The sequence below is a fragment of the Sorex fumeus genome, unplaced genomic scaffold (genome assembly GCF_029834395.1).
Source record: "Sorex fumeus unplaced genomic scaffold, SorFum_2.1 ptg000026l, whole genome shotgun sequence".
NCBI lineage: Eukaryota > Metazoa > Chordata > Mammalia > Eulipotyphla > Soricidae > Sorex > Sorex fumeus.
In genome coordinates, this window is record NW_026606083.1 from 11,523,412 (window position 1) to 11,534,790 (window position 11,379).

General features: G+C 54.0%; 2 protein-coding genes across 2 annotated transcripts in view; both read left to right on the forward strand.

Moving 5' to 3' along the window:
• CDC123 (cell division cycle 123) overlaps positions 1-1,868 on the forward strand; it is a 312,575-nt gene extending 310,707 nt beyond the window's left edge. The window contains exon 14 of the mRNA XM_056114511.1: positions 1,854-1,868. The gene's annotated coding sequence lies outside the window, so the exon portion shown is untranslated. The remainder of the gene's footprint in view (positions 1-1,853) is intronic.
• Positions 1-9,111, forward strand: part of OPTN (optineurin) — a 28,030-nt gene extending 18,919 nt beyond the window's left edge. Inside the window, exons 7-14 of the mRNA XM_056114518.1 lie at positions 1,180-1,282; positions 2,301-2,416; positions 3,258-3,407; positions 3,733-3,826; positions 5,396-5,554; positions 6,863-6,993; positions 7,798-7,877; positions 8,384-9,111. Coding sequence (XP_055970493.1) covers positions 1,180-1,282; positions 2,301-2,416; positions 3,258-3,407; positions 3,733-3,826; positions 5,396-5,554; positions 6,863-6,993; positions 7,798-7,877; positions 8,384-8,505 — 955 coding nt within the window. The 3' untranslated portion in view covers positions 8,506-9,111. The remainder of the gene's footprint in view (positions 1-1,179; positions 1,283-2,300; positions 2,417-3,257; positions 3,408-3,732; positions 3,827-5,395; positions 5,555-6,862; positions 6,994-7,797; positions 7,878-8,383) is intronic.
• Positions 9,112-11,379: the final 2,268 nt, after the last annotated feature.

Below are 11,379 nucleotides of genomic sequence, written 5' to 3' on the forward strand. Positions count from 1 at the left end.
GGGGGGAGTCACACTCGGCAGTGCTCAGGAGTTACTCCTGGCTCTGTACTCAGGAATTACTCCTGGTGATACTATCTGTACTATCGCTCCAGCCCCTGAAATTATTTCATTTTTGGGTGGGTCACTGGCAATATATGGAAACAGCTGAGTTTTGCATTTTTTTATCTCACTTTGACCTTTCCACACGAATCAGTTACCGCTAATGATCTACAGTGATTCCTTAGGATTTTCCAGAGAGAAGATTGTGTCGTTGCAAATAGTTATTTTGGCCTTTTCCCCCAGAGCTGGGCCTCCTTTGGCTTCCTTCTGAGCTTGCAGCTCATCTCCTCCTGGCCTGTGCTTCCCAATGCCCTGCGGTAGTTCTGTCTCCCTGCCTCTCGACTCCTCTAGGCACAAGGCTCGTGTATACCGTTGCTGTGGTGGCAAGGTCACCTGGTTGGAGTGGTCACCTGTGGGACCAAGGATCTATCCCGGGGCCTCACACGTGCCAGGCTGTGCTCGTGTCTCACCGCTGGCCCCAGTCTGTGGCATCCAGAGTCATTTTAGTAGACTCCACTGGGATAAACATTTCATGCAGAGGGTTGGAACCATAGCACAGCGGGCAGGACACTTGCCTTGCTCATGGCCAGCCCAGGTTGGATCCCTGGCACTCCAGATTGTCCCCTGAGAGCTAGGAATAAGCCCTGGGCACTGCTAGATGTGGCACAAAATGTTTGGTTTTTGTTTTTTTTGGTGTTTTTGTTTCTTTGTTTTAATTACATCCAGAGTTCAGGCTCCCATCTGGAAAATGGGTCTAGATTTCATTTTTACTGGGATGGCTCTTAGGTATTCATGACTTGGTGCAAGAATATCGCTGTATGGTTCCGAGGACTTCTAAACTGGACACTGCCCACCAGCATCTGGTCAGCTCAGGGGTAGAACGTGAGACTCAAGCTGAGATGTGCCCCCACAGCAAGTTTTTACCTCTCTGCCGAATCCTTATAAAGGGACACAGTCATTTAGCAACTAGAGCATACACAGAACTCAAAAACACTCAGACATTTTGTGTGCTAGTACATGAAAGGAGGCAGGGTTTCTGGTGTGCAGAAGGAGTTCGTGTCTTTCGTTCTGCCTCTTTGAGGAACAGGCCTCTCGACCACCCAGGGGAAGTGACATTTCTACATTCTGTAATTTTTTCAGAATTTCCTATTATGAAAAGCGAGTCCCCACTCACGCTGAGACCGAGACGCAGACAGAAGGGTGCACAGACCGCGAGGATGAAGAGGAGCAGGGCCCAGAGAGTGTGGGTGCTCAGGGCCGCCGAGATAAGTGGGGGGTAGACACTCGGCTGGGGTCCTGGGATGTGCTGTTGGCTTTAGTCACTTGGGTCCTGTTTCCTGTCCACTCCTAATTCCTTGGCCACTATACAGTGAGATCCTTTGAACGTGAAACACTTTGTACTGTGAGATCCTTTGCATGAAGGGAGGATACAGAGAATTTGGCTTGAACAGAATTGGGGGGGGGGGCAGAGAGAGGTTCCACAAGGCCGCAGCATTCCATGTCTACTTGGACTCACCCAGAGCCTGCAAACCGGTCCTTGAGCTGGGGAGAAGGGGATGGGCATCCACATGAACCCTGTGGGTTTATGCACTGATGGGCGGACTGTGGGGGGATGCCTGCCACATGCCTGCCCCCAGGCTGAGTTCTTCTACTGTTAAAAGACTGAAGAATGTTTAGAAAACTGAAATGAAGGGACCGGAGAGAATGTAGCGAGAAAGGTTATATGTGGTTGGCCTGAGTTTGATCCTGGGCCCCACAAATGGTCCCCCCCAGCCCCAGCAGGGGTGATCTCTGAGTGCAGAGCCAGGAGTAAGCTCCCCCGCCGCCGCCCACCTCCCCAAAACAAAAACTCAAATGAAGAAACCACCAGAAACTTAAGAGTTGCCTGTTGTCTGAAATGAAATGGGTTACCGATTATGCAAAAGGTTTGATGCTTCCCAAACTCTGACTGAAATTCTTGAATGGCCAGAAGAAAAGGCGGTAGAGGGAGAAGAGTGCATTGGGGGAGAGCGGCAGTGGGCCTGGGTCACTGGGGTGAAGGTGGCGGTACCACACTCGCATCCCAGGGCTCAGCTAATGCTCCCAGGGAACAGAACTGTGTCCAGGCACCTGCTTTCTGTCGGCTGCTTGGGGCAGTCATTGTCCAAAGCTTCGCTGACCCCCGGCCTTCACTGGCTGCTCCCCATCACTCCGTGTTCTCACAGAGACTCATCTGCAGTGCTCAGAATCAACACCTGACGTTTGGGATTCCCATGTGACAGGTGGGGAGTGAGGTCCAAATGCTGAACCTGCAGGTGACGAACCTGTTCAAGGAGCTGCAGGAGGCGCACACGAAGCTCAGCGAGGCGGAGCTGATGAAGAAGAGGCTGCAGGAGAAGTAAGGAGGAGAGCTCACCCGCCTGAAGGACTGGCCCCGGACATGGGCTCGGGCGCTGCGGGGCTGGCAGAGCCTGGTGCAAACGGGGGGTTTAGAAAGCAGCAGGGCCCAGCTTGGCATCCAGGCTAAGGGGAGAGCTGGAGACAGTAACTTGGGGCCTTTGGGGGACGCTGACCCAGCTGGCCAGGCCGCTTTGTGAAGCACGGTGGGAGCAAGAGCTGAGTGAACTTTATCACGGAAAAACACCAGCTCTTGGCGCTGGAGCGATAGGACAGCGGGGAGGGCATTTGCCTTGCACACGGCTGACCCGGGTTCGATCTGGGGCATCCCATAGGGTCCCCCGAGCACCGCCAGGAGTAATTCCTGAGTGCAGAACCAGGAGGAACTCCTGAGCATCGCTGGGTGTGGCCCAAAAAGCAAAAATAAAAACAAACAAACAAAACACCAGCTCTTCTTTCCACGGGGTTCATGTGGACACCTGTCCCCTTTCCCCCAGCTCAAGGCCTTGTTTGCAGGCTCTGGGAGAGTCCAAGTAGACACGGAATGCCGCGGCCTCAGTGGAACCTCTCTGCCCCCCGCTCCCCCTGTTCTTCTCAAGCCAAACTCTGTGTCTAAACCTGAGAAACGTATTTGCATATTTCCTGTTAACAGTGACCCCCAGCTCTGATTTGGGCTGTCATCTTCAGGCACAAGATCCAGAAACAGCCTTGTCTGGGAGAGAAGCTCAGGGGAGCGGGTGCAGACCCAAGGACTGTGCCCCTTGCGTGCGCACATGGGGGTCTGCGGAGGGCCACTGGGGAACGGCGCGTGTTCCTCCTCACCAAAGCGTGATCTTCCTCAGGTGTCAGGCCCTCGAGAGGAAAAATTCTGCAAGCCCGTCCGAGCTGAATGAGAAGCAGGAGCTCATCTACAAGAACAGAAAGTTGGAGCTCCAGGTGGAGAGCATGCGGTCAGAAATCCAGATGGAGCAGGCGAAAACCGAGGAGGAGAAGTGAGTGGGGGCCCCAGGGCGGGGGACTCAGCTCCGGTGCGGGTGGGGCTTGGGCTCTGCTGGGCAGAGGTGACGGCTGTCTCATGGAAGGAGCCCTGCAGAGGAGCTAAGACTCAAGGCTTCGGAGGAGGTGGTGGAAATCATACACGATCTATATGATGGGGGCAGCAGGGAGCTCATTTGCTTGGGGAGTGAGGAAAGGCTCCCGGGCCCGGGGGTGAACGGAGGAGAGATTTGGCAACTTCAGTGTTCGGGGAGTGTTTGGGAGAGGCAAGTTCTGCGCGTTCCCAAGAGTCCGTCTTTCTCCTCGTTCTTTCTTGCGCAGGGCCAGATTGGCCGCTCTGCAGACGGCGCACAGCACCTTGCTCCAGGAACACAATCACACTCTGAGGACTGTCGAGGAGCTCGGAAGGAAAGAGGTACCGCGGGGTCGTGTTCTCGCACCAGAGGACCAGTTAGTTGCTAGTAACTAGCTCGTTGCTGATAGCCAGGCTTGGTTTGGAAGGTGGTGCTTTAGTTCGTCCTTGGCTCCTGGTGTCCAAGCGTCAGAGGCTGTGGCTGGGCGTCAGGAGTTCCGTTGGCAGCTCAGCCAGGGGCCTGAGGAAAGCAGCATGCGGTGAAGAGGGTACAGCCAAGGGACCCTTTGCTGTGTGGTGTCCACAGGCTCTGGCCGCCAGTGGACTTGAGACTGTGAACTTTTCAGGGTGCAATATCCATGAGTACCTAGGGCCAATCCGGTATGACCATTAGCAGGCCCTGGACGTGTGCAGTGATGGACGTGTTTCACAGCATGACTGGGAGTAAGTGTTCCCAGTGCTCACAAATCATGGCCCCTCGGGCTGTGTCCTTGGCCACCTTGAGCTGTTGTCAGGGACCTCAAAGCAGCAAGAAGTAAAGTGCGTGAAGGGCCTGAGTCGGGGGACGCCGAGCTGCTTGTCTTCATAAGCAAGTGCCCTGCCTTTCAGTGCCCGCTGCTCCTCTGAGCACCTAGAAATTTTTTTTAAAAATTATGGGGCTGGAGCAATAGTCCAGCAGGTGAGGTGTTTGCCTTGCATGCAGCCGACTCAGGCTCAATCCCTGGCATCCCAAATGGTCCCCTGAGCACCACCAGGAGTAATTCCTGAGTGCAGAGCCAGGAGTAACCCCTGAGCACCGCTGGTGTGACCCAAGAAGAAGGAAGAAAAAAACAGAAAATTAAAAAATTTAAACATGAGGCTGGAGTAATAGCACAGCGGTAGGGTGTTTGCCTTACAAGCGGCCAACATGGCCGACCCGAGTTCGATTCCTCCGCCCCTCTTGGAGAGCCCGGCAAGCTACCGAGAGTATCTCGCCCTCACGGCAGAGCCTGGCAAACTACCCATGACGTATTCAATATGCCAAACACAGTAACAACACGTCTCACGAAGGAGACGTTACTCGGCCCACTCGAGCAAATCGATGAACAACGGGAGGACCGTGACCGTGAAACATGAGGGGCTGGAGCAATAGCACAGCGGGTAGGGCATTTGCCTTGCACATGGCAGACCCGAGTTCGATTCCCAGCATCCCCTGAGCACCACCAAGGGTAATTCCTGAGTGCAGAGCCAGGAGTAACCCCTGCGCATCGCCAAGTATGACCCAAAAAGCCAAAAAAAAAATTTTTTTTAAAACATGATCCTTCTTGTACTTTGACTTCACAAAGAATCACAAGTGGGAAAAAGGACGTATTGAGAAGTTATCTCTCCACGCCTGGGATTGGCTCTTTCCCCCCTTAGCTGAGTGAATACTTTGCTTTTAATGATTGCACGGTGTGTTTTATACATGACTTAACTAGGACATTATTCTTTGCAAGCCATGATTTAAGGATTTAAGTGGCTATGATTTTCTAAGTTCCCAGAACTGTTTAGAGCCAATCAGTTTTTAAAAGAAAACCCAAAAACATTTAACGTTTTACCAGATTAGAGCAAATGCCCTCCTTGCCATTCCTAGAACACGTGTATCTTTTGCAGTCAGAGAGAGTGGAGAGGGCGGAGGTCCAGGAGCTGCGGGAGAAGCTGGAGGCGGCGGAGAAGGCCCTGGCGGCCAAGCAGCTGCAGATGGACGAGATGAAGCAGACCATCGCGAGGCAGGAGGAGGGGCTGGAGACCATGGGTGTGCTTCGGGCTCAGGTGGGCCTCGCCGGAGGCGGTGGAGGGGGTGGGGAGAGACCGGCCTTGAGCAGGAATGTGATGGCGCCCAAAGACACTGTCTGGGTTTCTGTTTTTTCAGTGTATTTGATTTTTAGTGTGTTTGATTTTTTTTTCTAGTGTGTTTTGATCTTTTTTTTCCCAGTGTGGGAGATTGGCTGCAGCTGGCAGTGTGTAGGGCTGTTCCTGGCAGTGCTCTGAGGAGCAGGTGTGGGGCCAGCGAGCAGACTGGGGCTGCCTGTGTCCTAGGCAAGGACCTTGTCTCCCCGGCCCTCCGTCATTAGTACGAGGTCTAATTGCTGTGGAAAGAACACCATGTTTCTTACGCATCTTTTTTTTTTTTTGGAGGGGGTAGTGTCACACCCGGTGATGCTCGGGGTTCCTGGCTCTGCATTCAGGAATTACTCCTAGTGGTGCTCGGGGAATCCTATGGGATGCCGGGGATCGAACCCAGGTCGGCCGAGTACAAGGCCAACACCCTACCCGCTGTGCTATCACTCCGGCCCTGTTACTATCATTTCAAGTGTTGCCTTAAACCAGGGGCCAGAGTGAGAGGGCAGCAGGTGGGTGGTTGCCTGGCATGTGGCCAGACCAGGTTAGACGCCCCCCCCGGCACTCGTACAGTCCCCCGCCCCAGCTCCCCAGGAGTGATCTCTGAGCACTGCCAGGTGAGACCAAAAAACAAAACAAACAAAATATTGCCTTAATCAATCCGTCCGATGGACTAAATAGCCATTCACAATATGACTTAGCCCCGGATGTCAGTTCCTTCACAGGAACCCAATGCCTGGAGCGATAATAAGGCGCTTGCTTGCTTAAGGGTCACCCCACTGTGATCCCCGCACCCCAGATGCTTCCCCGAGCCCTGCCAAGAGTCACCTTTAAAAAAAATAGGCCCAGGGAATGAGAACTGACTTCATGGCTCAGAGTTGGGTTTTCGTTTTGTTTTGCTTTGGAAGGAGGGGTGTTTGGGAGTCCACGGTGGTGGCCAAGTGATGCCAGGGCTGGAAGCAGGGCTGGAGCCAGGGCTGGCCACATGCAGGACAGGCACCTCGAACCCTTCCCTGTGGCCCCAGCCCCACCCGGAGTGTGTAAGCCGCCTGCACTGGTGTAATTGAGGGTCCCCATGAGCTGAAGCCTGTTTGCGACCACACTGAGTCTGTCCTCGGGACAGGCTGGCTAGGCATGGCTGGGGCACACAGTGGAAGCCAGGCTCTGTGGCGGAGCCCCATGGCCCCTTGAGGGAATCTGGCCGGCTGCTGACAACTCTCTCCCGTCCATCCACGGCAGATGGAGGTTTACTGCTCGGACTTTCATGCTGAGAGGGCGGCGAGAGAGAAGATTCACGAAGAGAAGGAGCAGCTGGCCCTACAGCTCGCGCTTCTGCTGAAGGAGAATGACGCGTTTGAGGATGGCAGCAGGTGAGGAGGGTGGAGTCAGAGCACGGCCAGAGCGGGGCACACTCAAGGCCCCGGGTCTGATGCCCTGCACTGCGTGGCCGGCTCTCGCAGCAACAGCAGGAGATGGCTATCCCCAGTGGTGGGGAAGGACCTCCCAGCGCTCAACTGAATGGAGTTCGTTTCTTCTTCCTTGGCCCACTGCGAGGCTTGGTTGTCTCGTGGGAACTGCACCAAGTGCTTGGCTTTTCGGCTGCAGAATCTCACCCTCTGTGCCCGATGCCGTATCCTGCCAGTGTCAGGGCAGGAGTAATCCCAAGGCTCTGACGCTTTGTTGATTGTTACTATTACTGCTGTTGTTTTGGGTTGGGGACCACACTCCACAGTGCTCAGGACTTACTCCTGGCTCTGGGGACCGTATGGGGCATAGGGTTTGAAGCAGGCGCCTTCCCTGCTGGCAGTGACTTCTGTCCTCTGAAGTTTCACTTTGAGAAAATGTTTAAATGCAGAAATAAAATTATACACATCACCAAAAAATAGGATAAAAGGAGGGGCTGGAGCAATATTACAGAGGGTCAGGTGCTTACTTGCCTTGCCTGTGCTGACCTGGTTTCAATCCCTGGCACCCCATATGGTCCTCTGAGCTCCGCTGGGTTGATCTCTGGGCTCAGAGCCAGGGGTCAGTGTGAGGCTCCAAACCCCCAAATAATAATAAAAGAAGACAGAGCCCAGATCAGTCTCCAGCTGTTCCCCCAGTCCTTCCCCCCGAGTCCGTCTCAGGCTGCCTCCCCAACCTCTCTCTCCTCTCTGTCACCCTTGGTGTCACAGGCAGTCCCTCATGGAGATGCAGAGCCGCCACGGGGCGCGTGCAGGTGACTCGGAACTACAGACGTATCTGGTCCCGAGAGGTGAGTGGCCTGACCTTTCATCCTGCTGCAAGCACTCATCAAGTCCCTCTCACTTCAAGCCCGTGGATTCCCTGGCGCGCTGCCACTCCGTGTGCTGTTGGCCTTTTTTCCGGCCTCCAGGCAGACCCACGGGGGCCACACATGTGTCCAGGCCCACAGCTGGGCCCCGAGGCACCGGACTCAACCCTTCTCTCCTCTTTCACCCAAAGTGGAAACATCAGAAGCACCCCTGGCCCCGCCTCCTTCTTGTCCAACTCCCTCCCGTCCCTTTCCAGATACATTTTTGGGTTTCTTCCACCTTTAGGGGTGCTCTGATTCACAGACCCATTAATGATGACTTCAGACGGACTTCGTTCCCACACTGCCCCTGCCACCAGGGTGCCCGCTGTGCACTGATCCCAGAGTTCACATGAGGTTCAGACGAAGCATCTGTTGTGAACCCTGGAAACTGGCCCGACGGTAGCCCGGAGCCCACAGAGTGACTCTTCCCCTCCCGTGTCTTCCAGGAGCCGAGGATCGGAACTGGCCGCCGCCGCGGACCCTGCCCATCCACTCCTGCCCCAAGTGCGGAGAAGTCCTCCCAGACATCGACACACTCCAGATCCACGTCATGGACTGCATCATCTAGGCGGGGCAGCACCGCTTCCCTAAGCCGTTGTTGTGTTACTCGTTTTTTATGCTAACGTTTTGACGCGTTATGTTTGTTTTAGGAGACAGGAAATGGGTGTCTGATAGTTTTGGATTTCTATCGACTGGTGGGACAGAGTCCTCCACAGAACATGCTTCTGCTGAGGAACTCGCTCAGACCCATCCCCGGTGGGACAGACTCCAGGAATGCCGGGCAGGAGCAGCCACGAGGCGTTTTAAGAAGCCCGTAAAGGAAGCAGGAGAGATGAAGGGACAGAAAGGAAACCTCTCCAGCATTGTTTTCCGATGTCGTGCTAGTGGTCTCCGTCCATTCAAAGCGTGTGTCTGTTGTGATGCAGTGGGCACCGCATGGCTGTCCTGGGAGCTCGGGGCTGCAGTGGCACAGCATCACGAGTGCGAGGTGTTGGCAAAGCACAGAGAGAGGCGCCAGGCTCCTGGCTCCCCGCCGCCGTCAGCTCTCCCATGGCGCTGCCAAGAGCCGGTCTTGTACAGTATATAGTTTATTAGTTTCCGGAAAGAACCGCTCTCTAATTTCCTTCCTGTATATTCATGATCACAGAAAATAGTTGGTGCAAAATAAAATTTGAGTTAGGAATCTTTCGCAGAAGTTAGATTTTTGATTGGCGTGTGTCTATGTTCAGAGTCATGTGAGCTTAACACTCCAGACCTGTTCTTTGAAGTCTACAGGTCAGAATAGTTCAGGGCTGGAGCGAAAGGACAGCGGGAGGTGCTGGCCTTGCATGTGGCGGACACAGGCTTAATTGCTACCACCCCCCAGTCCTCCAAGTGGTCCCTGAGTGCAGAGCCAAGAGTATGTCCTGAGCACAGCTGGGGTGCCTCCACCAACACACACACAAAACTAATCAGCATGAGCAATTCCTTCACTTGAGACCAACACATGTGGCTGTAAAGGGGGGTAGAGGAGGATTTGTTCTATATTGGAAAGCTATGGTTTACCAAGATTAGCTAATACTGGGCCCATCTCAAACTTAAACTGTCTAGTTCAAAGAGCCAGAGTGAATGGTTAGCATGTGGTAGCCCCAGGTTCAATTCCCAGGTCCGGTGTGGCCCTTGTGGCCCCCCAAACTGGCTGAGGTATTTCCGAGAGGCCTCAGGACCCCTTGATCACTGCTTGGGGGACTACGACCCCCCAAAAACGAGAAGCACCTTGATGAATCTAGATACTGACATTTCTGAAAAAATGAAGAGACTTGGGGCTGGAACAATAGCACAGCAGGTAGGGCGTTTGTCTTGCATGTGGCCAGCCCGGCATTGATTCCCAGCATCCCATATGGTCCCCTGAGCACCACCAGGAGTAATTATTGCAGAGCCAGGAGTAACCCCTGTGCATTGCTGGGTGTGACCCAAAAACAAAAATAAAGAGCTTTCCTGTCTGGATTTGCCACAGAATCTCTTCCAGACAAATCTGATATAATGCACACATGCATGAGCATGTCTGTTTGTTTGGGGCCACACCTGGCTGTGCTCAGGATTACTCCTGACTCTGTGCTCAGGGATCACTGCTGGCAGTGCGGGGGATTGAACCCAGGTAATTTCCGTAGAAGGCAAGTGCCCTGCCCACTGTACTATTTCTCTGTCTCCCCATTCTTTAAAAAAATATTAAGCCTGGAGCTGGAGCAATAGGACAGCGGGCAGGGCATTTGCCTTGCACGCCACCGACCTGGGTTCAATTCCCAGCATCCCATATGGTCCCCTGAGCACTGCCAGGAATTACTCGGCGTAATTCCTGAGTGCAGTAACCCTGGTGCATCTGCATCGCCGGGTGCGACCAAAAAAGAAAAAAAAAATTAAGTGAATCCCAACTCTTAAATAATAATGTAAATGGACGTATTAAATTAGCCATCAAACCAGTAGTTTGGTAATTAGAAGGATTGCAAATGCAGACAAGTCCTGCACCTGGTAAAGGCTTTGGTTTTAAGGGAAACGGCTGGCTTGGTAAAGAGATTGTAAAATATGCATGTCTTGGGCTGGAGAGATTTAGGCATTAAGGCAAGACTTGCCTTGCATGTGGCCAAGCCTAGTGTGATCATGTGACCCTTGAGCAATGCCAGGTGTATCCCAAAACCAAAAGGAAAAAATGCTCAGCCTCACAGATCATTAGCAAATCGCAAATGAAGATACAACTGTGAGCGTTTTCGGGTCACAGAACTAATCCCTGGCGGGGAAGAACAGGATCAACCAGGCACTGCTTCATTTGTACTTGCCAGATGTCCTCCTCAGAACTGTTGCTCTCAGCTGAGCTGGGGGATGTGGCTCAACGCAGAGCACTTGATGTACATGTGGAGAGTATGAGAGAAAGCTGGAGGACTCAGCTGACCTTCCAGAAGGGAATCATGCCCTCTGGTGGGAGGTTCGGGGTAGTACCCTTCTCTAACTCCACCCTCCAAAGAGAAAACCAGTTTCTAAAGAATGAAGTGAGATAGTCCTAAGCGTTAGAAATTGCGTTCCCACCTCCTGGCACTGGGAGGCGCTAGAGCACTTTCTTCATTTAAAGGAGACACCCTTTAAATGAAGACAGACACCACCACCACCTTTCCCCGACCGGAAGCTACCGTGCCCCCAACAAAGAGGGCGGCCCGTCTCGCGAGCCAATCAGCTTGCGCCCCATTCCCGGACTTCCGCCCCGGGAGCCCCTGCGCAGCCAACCAGTGCGGCCCGCCGCCGGCGTGCGTCTGACGTCATGAGGGGCGGGGCCGAGTTGGAATTTTGGCGCGGCGGACGGAGGTGCGGGCAGGCGCGGGGCCGGCGGAGGCGGGAGCCGTCACCTTGGGGTGTATTGGCGCCGGCGGCGGGGGTCGCACTGCGCAGGGACGCGGATCCTCTCTCCAGAAGG